Source organism: Crinia signifera, chromosome 3, assembly GCF_055691185.1.
Source record: "Crinia signifera chromosome 3, ASM5569118v1, whole genome shotgun sequence".
NCBI lineage: Eukaryota > Metazoa > Chordata > Amphibia > Anura > Myobatrachidae > Crinia > Crinia signifera.
The window spans coordinates 95,913,827-95,926,967 of NC_139219.1; the positions used below are offsets into that span (position 1 = coordinate 95,913,827).

At 43.5% G+C, this 13,141-nt stretch overlaps 1 protein-coding gene across 2 annotated transcripts in view; it reads right to left on the bottom strand.

Annotated features, from left to right (window-relative positions):
- Nucleotides 1–13,141, bottom strand: part of SPAST (spastin) — a 64,129-nt gene that overhangs the window by 30,939 nt on the left and 20,049 nt on the right. For both annotated transcript variants that reach the window (XM_083176232.1, XM_083176231.1), the window contains one exon: nucleotides 5,326–5,504. In XM_083176232.1, the coding sequence (XP_083032358.1) occupies nucleotides 5,326–5,504 (179 nt within the window). The remainder of the gene's footprint in view (nucleotides 1–5,325; nucleotides 5,505–13,141) is intronic.

Here is a 13,141-nt window from a genome sequence, read left to right on the forward strand (position 1 = left end):
AACAAATAAATGAAGCAATGGCATCAAAGTAGTAGGCTATTCCATGCTCCATTTCTATACTAGAGACAACTATGCAAACTAATTCATAAAACCAAATTAAGCTTCAATGCAGCAAAATGAAAAGAAAATACACCGGAATGGAGAGACAATACATGTTTCTCTAGCAGTTACTGTATCTAAAGCTGGGTTCACACTTGACGATGTGCAAATTCCACTTAAACTCCCAAAGAAACAATATTGTGTGTTTCACACTGTGTAATCTTGCAAAAGACCTAATGCTAGATGATCAGTGGCCACGTCCAGGAGTATGCAGTTGTTGACGATCGCTTCAGATTGAGCTGAATGTAGGGCATACCAGAAGAAGTCGCTTACTACTGTTGGAGTGCGCAGATAGTGCATACACACTGGACAATTTCAACTATTTGATATTCCGTGCCATTGGAATGGATTCAATCATGGAAAGACAAAAATATATATATATATGCTCCCTACTACTACAGCATACTCCTCCATGTGTTCACTGACTATGGCAGGTATTCAATGGGTAGAATCGCGGGCAGCAGCGAATCTCGCCGCAATTCTCCCTTCAGGGAGATTCGCCCAGCAGCAGCCCCTCCGCCCTATTTAACGCCTCAGGGGCTCTCTGCCCCTGGCGGCGAATTTTAATGCCACCGGGGAGCTGGGGGAAGGCTACAGGCAGGGAGATGGAAGCCTGCCTGCCTGCGCCGGACACTGTGGGGGTGAAGGAGGGCTGGCACTGACTCAGGGAGAGCCCCCCTAGAGCTTGCAGGGGGCTGGGATAGGAGCCACTGCACTCACTGGTCCCGATCCTGAATATATAATGATCGGGACCAGAGTGCAGTGAATATATGAATATTAATGAGCAGCTCCCGGCTACGGCTGGCGAATGTGTAAAAAAAAAAAAAAAAAAAATTAAAAATATATTCATGTGCTTCACATTCCAGTTCACCTAAAAAAGATGAGGACGAATGTAAAATGGAGAATCATGGCGAAAATCAATGGAGAAAGCAGTTCTCCATTTGAGCATTGAATACACTCTCGGCGAATCTCAGTGAAAACCCTATTGAAATACACCAGCGAATTGCAGCGACCATGAAACGGAGAACTGTCTGGCATTCACTGTTCGCTTTCGGCGAACAGTGAACATTGAATAGGGTGAATCATATTTTCAGTGAAAAAAAATTCACCGTAAGGAGTGAAAACAGCCCGATTCGCCGAAAAAACGTGAATTGGGAGCATTGAATACTGGCCTATATCTTCTGCTAGACTGCACTGTGTGTATGCACTAGATCAGGGGTGGCCAAACCAGTCCTTAAGATCTACTAACAGTTCATGCTTTTCAGGCAACCTGTGGATCTATAGTAGAATAAATACAGAAGTTTTGAAATTAAGACAGTTAGTAATGACTATAGCTGTGCAGAAGAGGGTGTGGTATGGGGCTCCGGCAGTGGGGATCCCAACAGTCAGTATCCTGACGTTGGGATCCCGACTGCTGGTGCTCCGACAGGGGGGTGAGCGCAAAAAAGCCCCTTGCAGGCCCGGTGGCTTGCTGCACTTGCCACAGGTTCTATTCTCCGTCTATGGGGGTCATGGATCCCCACAAGGGAGAATAGCCCCTGTGAGTCAGGATACTCCCTGTCAGAGCCCCGGCAGTCGGGATCCTGACTGTCGAAGCGTCATCCAGAACCCGCACCAGTTAGGTGATTTGGAAAACATGGACCAATGGTAGATCTTGAGGACTGGTTTGGCCACCCCTGCACTAGATTGTTTGTCTAGGTGTTCAAGGGAAGTAGTTTACGACATTGCACCTTAAGTGGGGTGTGGGGGAACGGGCACTAAACTGAGAGACCACAAATGGAAGAATAAGTGGTCTAACATATAAATAATGTACATATACAATGTACTACACAAACTAATAGGCAGAGTGCGAAAAATAACAAACACCTGTAAAAGTTTGTAGCCTCGCAACAGAAAAAAAAAAAAGAGAAAGGTGTATCCTTGCCCAATAATCCTGACCAACAGAATGAGATGTCAGTCAGCTATTTACTCTGAACGATATTCAGCAACATGCAATCAGCTGAGGGTCATTCCACTGGCCAATCAGCACAGCACACAACAAGCTGAAGAGCAAAGTAGTGAGTAAACACTACCTGATTACTCTCCGATTTATCAAAACAGGTGACAGCTGGGGCTTAATTCAAACCCACTTGCTGCCTAGTGAGTGGGTAAGCGCTTCTTACCCGTTGTTTTTTTGTTTGCCAAGAGATATACAAAATTTGGTACTCTTTACCTAGAAGGGCGCCCACGATTTTGATCTTGGGCATCGCAAGGTAAAAAATCGCGTCGGTCGCATCGCATGCGACCAAAAAATCGCATTCGATGCGACCGACGCGATTACCGCGATTTCCCATAGGGAACAATGTTAAATGTCCCAATTAACCCGATTTTCCATAGGGAACAATGTTAAATGGCCCACAGAGGCCAAATAGGCACCCTGAAGTGTGAAATGGCCCCCCCAATTGTTAACGCCACCCCACGATCAACGTGAACCCGAAGCATGGCGAGTGCAGCGAGCCCGCGAGGGGCGGCGGTACGCGTCCTACGACCTTTTCATACCCCCACTATCCACGTCGGCGTGGAGTTGAGAATAGAAAGTGTGGCGAGCGCAGCGAGCCACCGAGCCCCGTGAGGGGACGCAGACACCTGTGAAGCCCGCGAGGGGACGCGGATACCTGTGAAGGTATCTACGTCCGCTCGCCACGCTTCGGCCTCGGTGGCTCGCCACACTTTCTATTCTCAACTCCACGCCGACATGGATAGTGGGGGTATGAAAAGGTCGTAGGACGCGTACCGCTGCGCTCGCCATGCTTCGGGTTGACGTTGATCGTGGGGTGGCGTTAACAATTGGGGGGGCCATTTCACACTTCAGGGTGCCTATTTGGCCTCTGTGGGCCATTTAACATTGTTCCCTATGGAAAATCGGGTCAATTGGGACATTTAACATTGTTCCCTATGGGAAATCGCGGTAATCGCGTCGGTCGCATCGCATGCGATTTTTTGGTCGCATGCGATGCGACCGACGCGATTTACATTTTAACATGTATTTCTATGTAAAATTGCGGGCATCGCATCGGTCGCATGCCATTATAATGGCATGCGATGTACATGCGATGCCCACGATGGGCGCCCTTCTAGGTAAAGAGTACCCAAAATTTTATATGAAACAGTGCAAAAATATTAACATGTTGGTCTCTATCTGCTCAGACACAGCAACCAGAGATAGCATTAAAGCAGTATTTGCAGATACAAATACCAGGAGTGATTCGATAGTCCAGCCCGTGCACAGACTGATACCAGTGTCTTTTGGAAAAGGATGGAGGTGTGGGAAGGGTAGAAATGTAATGTTTAATCTGGTGGGTAGCAGTGAGTGTTAAAGACTGAAGAGGATGTGGGGTGAATGTGGGGGAAAAGGAGGAGGTATGCTTGGTCAATGTCTTTGTATTTTTGGGAAAAGAGGAGTGTGTATAGGGATGGAGGAGTATGGTTGGATATGTTTGGTGCAAAAGAGGTCCTGAAGAGGTTAGGGATCAGGTGCTAATAGAAGAGAAGGGTAATTCCATGATCATTGGAAGGGTGGAGGTAGGAATGAATTTTAAACAGGGTTTAGGTGAAGGTGAATGTTTTTAAAAGAAATTTGGTAAAGTTAGCTTGGATTTCCATTTTGGTGGTTTGGTTGAGGCTGTAGTGCTTTTTATGTATTGTACTGAAATGCTGTTGCACTACCTTATAATAAAAAAGCATGACTGTAATACCACCTTACTGTAAACGGAAGCTGGTTTTGCCTGGATGTGACTTGTTCACCCTGCTCATGAAATGCATGTTCTTGGTCTCTATTTATTATATAAAACAGTGTCTGTATCTGGAAGCAGTTTGTATCACTGCCTGCATACTAATTGCTATTCAATTTGTGGCCGAGTGGTAGCTAAGCAACCATATGTAAACCAATCGTCTCTCTCCTTTAGCATTGGTCCCATTATTTAATGCATGGGTCTTCAAACTGTGGCCCTCCATATGTTGTGAAACTACATGTTCCAACATGCATTGCCACATTTTTTTCCTATAAGAGCATGCGAAAACGGTCAGGGCATGCTGGGATATGTAGTTCTACAACATCTGGAGGGCCACAGTTTGAAGACCCATGATTTAATGGATATTGGAATTGGGGGCCTTCTCTCATGACACTGGCTACTTACAGGGTTTTTATTTTTAGACTGACATAATATGAACACCATTTATAAACTCTCATTTCTTATGGAACACCAAGGAATTGCTGCCTGTTGACACATGGATATGGGAATCACGGGTTCCGGCCACACCCAATATTGGTAATGTACCCAGTATGACCACCTGCTGATGTTACACAGCAGCAGTGAAAAATTATGCAAAAGCTTCCTCAGGAGACATCTTCCAGCCTATGTGATCTGCAGATGCATCCAAAGCTTCAGCATTGAATCACATGCCTAAACATTGGACATTTGAGTTAGTCTAAGGTTATTCAGGATGCCCACTCTGAAATCACCCTGCCAGAGCCAGTAGAGCTGTGTCCAAGGAAACAACCACTGACGTATGCACACCCAGAAAACAGAGCAGATGCACCCATGATTTCTAGAAAACTGCGATTGACAAAGCAAGCAGCCTGTCAATCATGGAAAGGTACTTGTATACATTTATAATACAGGTAAAGAATTTAAAGGAGTAAAGGATACTTGTAATGTATTATATCATTCATACTCAACTGTTTTGTATAAGAAGACCATTACTGACTATTTGACAGTGGAAAAGTAGATGGTTCTCTATTCTTACTGAATACATTTATAGCAGCGTGTAATACCCCTTTCACACTTACATAAAAAGAAAGTTTTCTGGATTTCTGGAATGTGGTATGTGTGAATGGATACAACTCGGGACAAAGTCCCGGGTCCTCAACCCTGCTCTTTCCAAACTTTGGGCTTAGACTCGGAATTATCACATTTGTAAAAAGTGACATCAGTTGCTGGAAGGAAATTCCCATGGTATGAAAGACGAAGTACGATCTACTCAGCCATTTACGTATTGGTTTTGCTAGTATCCATCCTATTTCAATTTAAATTATACAACTACGGTACTATGAAGGCTCTTTTTGTATTCCAGGCCTCATAAATGACCACAGCTGTCCTGATACGGAGGCCCCCTAACAGCAGTGAAAAAGTGAAGCATACTGCTAAAATGAGACATATTCCATGTACAAGTTCTGCCCTCACATACCCTGTTCGCAGAGGTCTGGGAACCAGGCTGCCGATGAGAAGAGGTTGGAGGCGTGCAATTTGGTATCCTAGGTTGATTTGAAACACCTGAGGATACAGCTTTGTGAAGAACCTTTGCTCGAGGTAGAGAATGGCTGGTGATGGAGGCTGGGTCTTTCTTTTTTGGAACTGCACCCTTTTCTAAAAGAAGAAGAAAAGTAAAGAAAAGTCACTTTACATACCACAGATGCTACTGTAGATCGCAAATATTCCAGCTTGCTGTAAAAATCTTCTACTACTATTCTACACAACAGTTCTTCGGTAAATCTATGTCCATAACACACACGCAGCTACGATACTAGCCCTGTAGAACAGTGCACATTGTGAATGTAGGCCTCATCTGGATGGAAGTTCATTATTCTGGGATTAAACAGCCTATGAACGTTAAGTGGAAATCTAATCTACCAATAGGAATTCTTTGGATGTCAAGATGTAGGATAAACCAACTTATTGTATTAACATAGTAGAGCCAATATTCTTTAAAGGCATTTTTTATTTTCAGACTAACCAGAATCTCACGAGGAAGGAGATTGTTCGGTACTTATATGTAAGTTGGGCGCCCACTATAGTTAGTACGCTCATACCCCCACTATCCATGTCAGCATGAAGTTGATTTTATATAGTGTGTCGAGCGCAGAGAGCCACCGAGCCTGAAGTGTGGCGAGCGAAGTGAGCCCCGCGAGGGGACACGGAAAACTAAGCAAATAGCTTAGTGGGCGCCACACTAACATAAGTACCATTTTTTTTATAATGCTACGGTACAGTGGGAAGAGAGCACATGAAACAAAACCCATGAAAAATTATTGCAACTTACAGTACCAGTCACAATATTCTCCTATAATTACGATTTTCATAAAAATACACAACATAAAGAACCATAAAAACACAGATGTAAGGAACAACTTAAACTGAAAAAGTACAGACTTTTCATATTAGAGGAAACTAGAGTAACATACATAGAAACGTAGAATTTGAAAGCAGAAAAAGATCCTAGTCTGTCTTTTCTCATTCATTCTTTTGGAAACTTCAAGCCAATTTGTTACTTAGGTAACCTCACTAACAGGGGAGGACTGGGAACAAAAAGTGTCCCAGGAAAAAGCTGTAGAAGGGAATTCACATGAGCGGCACCAAATGAAATGTAGGCGGAACAAACACAAAGATAGACATCACTACATCTGCGTGGAAGTCGTTTGTGTCAATATGCTTGACAGTTAAGTGGCCCACAGACCTTTAAGCTGCTATGACAAACCACAGACCTACACATTTGTACCCCACAAATACTACCCCAACCCCACCCCACCCCGGGAGATGGAACACAGATTCCAAAATTTCCATCAAGCAGAAAAACAACTCATTACCATAATTTCCCAAATATAAAAAATATCCCATCTACCAGAGGAGCCCAGAAACACAGCACAAATTGTTACAGCACCAACTCATGTCCCTTTAATAGAGGTCTCAATGGATATAGATACGGTAGACATCTGTCTTAGAGGAGTATTAGCAATGTCAAGTACTCTGCTCTGTGAACCGGCAAAGGAGACAGAAGGGGGACATAGAACACAACTCATGGCAAGCCACATCTTCGGCTTACAGGCTGCATACACAGGTACGTTGGCCTACCCAGAATTCTCCCTGTTAGACTATTGGTCAATCCACCCCGGATCACCATTAACTTTGGGGGGAAAAAATAATTGAAAACCATAACGCCATTTTTTTCTACGTTTGCTATCCAACCAATTGAGGAGACATTATGCACTGATATAGGGATTTTTTTTTTTCCTATGTATAGTCTTTTTACAACATAAATGAAGCAACCCAGTGAAAGCACAGAGACTAACAAGTTATAACACATTTCTATAGCTTCAAGCTATTTTTCTGTAATATTGATGAAACCATAAAGTTTAGCATGTTTACATACTGATAAACAGAACATGCAAAAGAAATAAAATAAAAAGATGACCACAAGCATAAAACCTAAATTTGACTTGCTATACTATCCCTTTAAACCAGGAGACCCATAAATTACACATGTTCTATGTGTAGCCACAGAACCTAGTGTCCCTGCTTAAAACCTTGGGGCCTAGCCTAAATGCACTTTTCCTATCTATCTATATACTTTTTTTTTTTTTAGCAAGGGCGGCAAAAAACAGCAGTGTAAAATAGTATACAGGGTTGATATGTAAGCTGCAGCTGATAGGGACTGAAAGTTGAGCAAAAGGCAGCAGAAAAAGAAGAGAATCCAAAGGAGCAGCATGAGAAAGTTGCAAGTACGGAGGCGCACGTTATCAATGAGGAAAGCCTAGACACACCCACCAATATTACAAGATCCAGACAAAAGCAATCCAGCAGCTGAAAGGTACAAATAATGACTCTTATCCCTACAAGATCCATATGGACCGGTCTCAGACCGAATTCATACAGAAAGATGTGGTCAGTGTGGCAGGCAGAATCCATGCCAAGTGAATTTCTGGAGCCAAGCTGATTGATCTTCTACGATCTAAGCAGGGAAGGCACAAAGCTGCAGGTCATGGACAACTCCAAATTTTAGAAATCCGCAGAAGATTTTATAGCGTCAATAAAAAGCTTTGTCGTGGCGACATTATTAGAGTGAGAGGAAAAACTGGGAAAACCAAAAAGGGAGAACTGAGAAATACACCTGTGGAAATTACCCTCCTATCGCCTTATCTGCACGTACCCCATGTGCACTTATGACTGAAAGACAAGGAGATCAGATTCAGTCAGTGGTAGCTGGACCAAATTATTAATGATTATGAGCAAGAGAAGTATATTGTCCAAGCAAAATGATAGCCTAACTCCACCAATTTGGGATGAGAGGATTAGTGGAAAAATCCAAACTCCAAATGAAGAACATTATTCCTGGGGGAGGCATACGTAGGCTTAGCGGTAGTGTAGCAGTTACTTGGGGAGTGTGTGGGGGAGGCTGGTTTCCTACAAATGCGTCCTTCACAATCAGATGCTATGCTGCACAGAAGCGGGCTTTTCTTAAATATTGGCGCTGCATACACTTAATCATGCTCCAGAGATTCCAGCAACAACGAAGGGGTTTAAGAAATTGGCTATATAATTACACTATGGGCCAACTCCATTAAACAGAGAGGTTCCAATAAAATGTATTCTTAGGCTGCTCATTAGACACACCTTATTACTATACCTTAAAATGTAGCCCAACTCAGAGATGACAAATAATCCACCTATATAAATTGTAGAACACGTTCCTTTGCCTCGAGGTGCAAGAAAAAATATATATAGAGAGGATTTCCTTGGTTTATTTCGCCACAAGCAACTGCAGGCTACTCTAATTCAAATATATTACTTCTATATTACATATGGGAGTAATGGTTAGCATGCAAAAAGGTAATACACAACAAATATGCCACTCCAATGAAGAGTCATTTGATTGTTGTACATGAAAGACTCAGTGGCATATGGTGCTACTCTTTGTACTGTAGTACAGCCATTGCATGTACCCTTAAATTGCAGCAGATCCTGCCCTAGCAGCAGACATCGGCGCGGGTCTCTACAAAACACACTCCAGAGCACAATGCTTGTGTGTTTTTTTCAGTATCAGATGATCAGCCTCAGACATATAATAAAGCCTGAGGTAGATCTGGGGAAATGCACTGAATATGCACACGATAAAGATCTACACAGCAATTCCGATAATTTATGTGCCTGTCAATTGATATATAGATATATCTATCTATCTATCTATCTATCTATCTATCTATCATCAGTTAGCAATATCCTCTCATATGACAATTTTTTTTGGTACTCTTTACCTAGAAGGGCGCCAACGATCAAAATCGTGGTCATCGCGGGTAAAAATCGCGGTGATCGCGGTAATCGCGGGCATCGCGGGTAAAATTGGATGGTCGCGATGCCCGCGATGACCGCGATTTTCCCATAGGGAACAATGTTAAAAAAGCTGATTGACCGCGATTTCACTGTTAAATGGCTCAATTGACCCGATTTGGCCATATTAACCCTGAATTAGGCCCAATTAACCCTTAAATGTCCCCCCCAATTTTTGACGCCACCCCACGATCCACGCCAACCCGAAGCGTGGCGAGCGCAGCGAGCCGGCGAGGGGCGGCGGTACGCGTCCTCCGACCTTTTCATGCCCTACTATCCACGTCGGCGTGGTGTGAGAATAGAATAGTGTGGCGAGCGCAGCGAGCCACCGAGCCCGAAGCGTGGCGAGCGCAGCGAGCCCCGCGAGGGGACGCGGATACCTTCACAGGTAGACGCGTCCCCTCGCGGGCTTCACAGGTGTCCGGGTCGCCACGGACACCTGTGAAGCCCGCGAGGGGACGCGTATAACTGTGAAGGTATCCGCGTCCCCTCGCTGCGCTCGCCACGCTTCGGGCTCGGTGGCTCGCTGCGCTCGCCACACTATTCTATTCTCACACCACGCCGACGTGGATAGTAGGGCATGAAAAGGTCGGAGGACGCGTACCGCCGCCCCTCGCGGGCTCGCTGCGCTCGCCACGCTTCGGGTTGGCGTGGATCGTGGGGTGGCGTTAAAAATTTGGGGGGACATTTAAGGGTTAATGGGCTCTGTGGCCCATTTAACATTGATTCCTATGGCCAAATCGGGTGGATTGAGGCATTTAACACTAAAATCGGGTCCATCGCGGCTTTTAACATTGCTTCCTATGGGAAATCGGGAGCATCGCGTCGCGGGCATCGCGGGTACGTTTATGGCCGGCCGCGACGCGACCGACACGATTTTCATGTTTTACATTGATTTCAATGGGAAATCGCGGGCATCGCGTCGGTCGCGTCGCGGCCATACATAAATGTACCCGCGATGCCCGCGACGGGCGCCGTACTAAGTAAAGAGTACCTTTTTTTTTTAGATAAAGACAAAGTGCAGCAGCAAAAATGGCGAGAGCATGGTTCCATGTAAGGCAAACATGAGGCACTTATCCCACAGGAGTACAGTAATCCATCTCTCCAACCATATAGAACAGTCACCGACACCAACACCCCTTCATCATGGGCAAATGACTAATGCCACCAAAACACTTTATATACCCTATGTGATTATTAGAAAAGGCAACTCATCTGTAGCATAAAAACAAGGTGCATAACGCCAGGCCGGTATCACGGCGCATACAATCACAACATCGACTGGAAATCGACGGGAGCGCATTACAACACAAAGTAAGCCAGCAGTGGGGAAGAAGTGACGAAAACAGAAGCCACCAGGAGACCATCCACATCGGAAATGGCGTGTATTTTACTTTCTCAATATATATGTGTCTAGTGTCCGCTTGTGTGTCTCAGAAACACGGCCATCTGTTGGCAGCGACTGAAACTACATCTTCCTCTCACACACATGCACAAACATAGAGGCAGACTAGCTTTCGAAGAATTTGCTTCAAGCGGGCTTACTAGTGTTTCAATAGGTTATACATGTGACAAATGGGGGCTGTGGAACATACTGGCGTTGCAATAGAGATACATAATTGTTATTATGCTGCATCACAAATGGATTATTTCAGAGTAACTTTATCTAGATAACAGATAGGAGATTGCCTTATAAATCCAAGTGTTTACCACTACCATTGAAGTGTTTCTTTCATCACCTATTATTGTGACAATATAAGGGGGTCCCTTAAGCCATGCAAGTGGCAAATAAAATAGAACAAGGTATCTAGCAGGTTTTCCCTGCTCTAATATTAATACTTTGTCACCGCCCAGATTTTTACCAGTCCCTACAAAACCCATCATTGATGGGGTTCAAACAGGCTTTTTTATTGGTTCCTGCGAGACTGCTTAACAAATTTTTACTTTCACTCTCCATCAATATTTGAGTAAAATAGCGGATGTAAAGTGAGATTTTATTCATACTTAAATAGAGTGCCCCTAGCAAAGAGTCTTCTTTCTCTACCTGACTTCAGTTATTGATTTGACCCTAGGGAGCACCACCCACTTATTACTATTACCAATTAGGCGTTACAAAATAAGTTGGGCATTGAACGTATCCATGACAGTTCAGCACTGGGGAAGGGATCCCCAAATCCAATCTTTGTTTTCGATATCTGGGGAAATACCAGGATTTTGGAAGGCAGCAGGGATTCTTTTATGGGTGTTCTTTTTTATGTGGTAATATAATGCAATACAGTATATAGTTTAATCTATCGTGAGAGTAAATAAGTGTATGGTATATACATAGAAAATTAACAGGTATCGTGTGCTAGAATGTATTCTATTCATACTTTCTGCACCTTAAGTCCTATTAGAGAGGGAGTGATATACATAATACTTTTATCATCATCATCATCATCATCATCATCATCATCATCATCATGTTAGTGCATAGACCAAAATAAAAAAAAGTCTCACCATATTAAATCAAATGTACTCCAGCCAATATCTGTATATGCGCCCAACAATGGTGCAACACCAGATATGGTTGGTCAATGCACAACCAGCATTTGCAGAGGGCAGTTGTCCAATAACAAAATGAAGAAAAATTCCACATGATTGTCGGTGGTACTTCATTTAGTTTTGCTCAGTCTAAGAGAATAAGCAAATATCAGATGCCTTTTTCTTCAGCCCCACACATTAAAGCTCCTGCAGCAATATGTATTCTCCATTGTCAACCAATGCACACCAACCGACTTACCCACAAAAGTACTGGAGCCATGCTGCGCATAGTACACAGCAGCCATCTCTCGCTCTCCGGGCAGTATTCAATGTCCCTAATCGCGATGTGCAGCGAATCCCGTTTAGGATTCGCTGCACATTCGCCGTGTTCCGGAGGGCTGGAGCCCTCGCTGACACAGTATTCAATGAGGCAGGGGCTCGCAGCCCCTGACCGCGATATATGAATATCTAATGAGCGGCTCTCGGCTCCTGGCCCCCTGCTGGCTGCTATGTGTAAAAAAATATATACAGGTCGAGTATCCCGTATCCGAATATCCGTTATCCGAATTATTCCGAAATACGGACATTCCAGAAAGTGAAAAAAAAATTTTTTTTTGCTAAAAACTCACTGGGGACATTTGTAACAGCATCACTGGGGACATGATATGTAACTGGCACTATATATGTGCAAGACAATGATTGCTTGGCATTCAAATTCAGTGCTGAGATAGTACACACATTTTGTTTCACGTTTTGAAACCTTGTTTTTTGAACAATTAAAATATATTTGTGTGTATTTTATGTGGTAATAAAATATATTTGTGTGTATATTATGTGTTTATACAGCATAAATGCAAGATACTTCAAAATACATCATTGAAATATTAAAATATTCCGAAATACGGAATAATCCGTTATCCAAAATTCTCCTGGTCCCGAGCATTTTGGATACGGGATACTCAACCTGTATATATATTTTTAAATTAAATATATATTCATGTGCTATAAGCACATGAATAAAAATAGCATGCCCCTTCTCAGAATAAAATTCCTGATTTTTTTACACCAAACGTAAAACAACAACAACTTTATTTTAAAAGTTCACTTTCCACTTCACCATGAAAAGATGGCGATTTGCTACACGGCGACACGCAGCGAAAATCACTTAGAAAGACGACGAGAAGTGCACGTTGAATTGGGCGATTCACTTTCTGACCCCAAAAAAATCACCTTCCAACGCGAAAATAGCACAAATTCGCTGTGAAACAGGGCGAATTATCCTCATTGAATACTGCCCTCCAACTAGTGTCCCATATATCTCTCCTGCCCTCTTAATCCAAGCTCCTGGAGTAACATGCGTTCAACTGGACGTAGCAGTG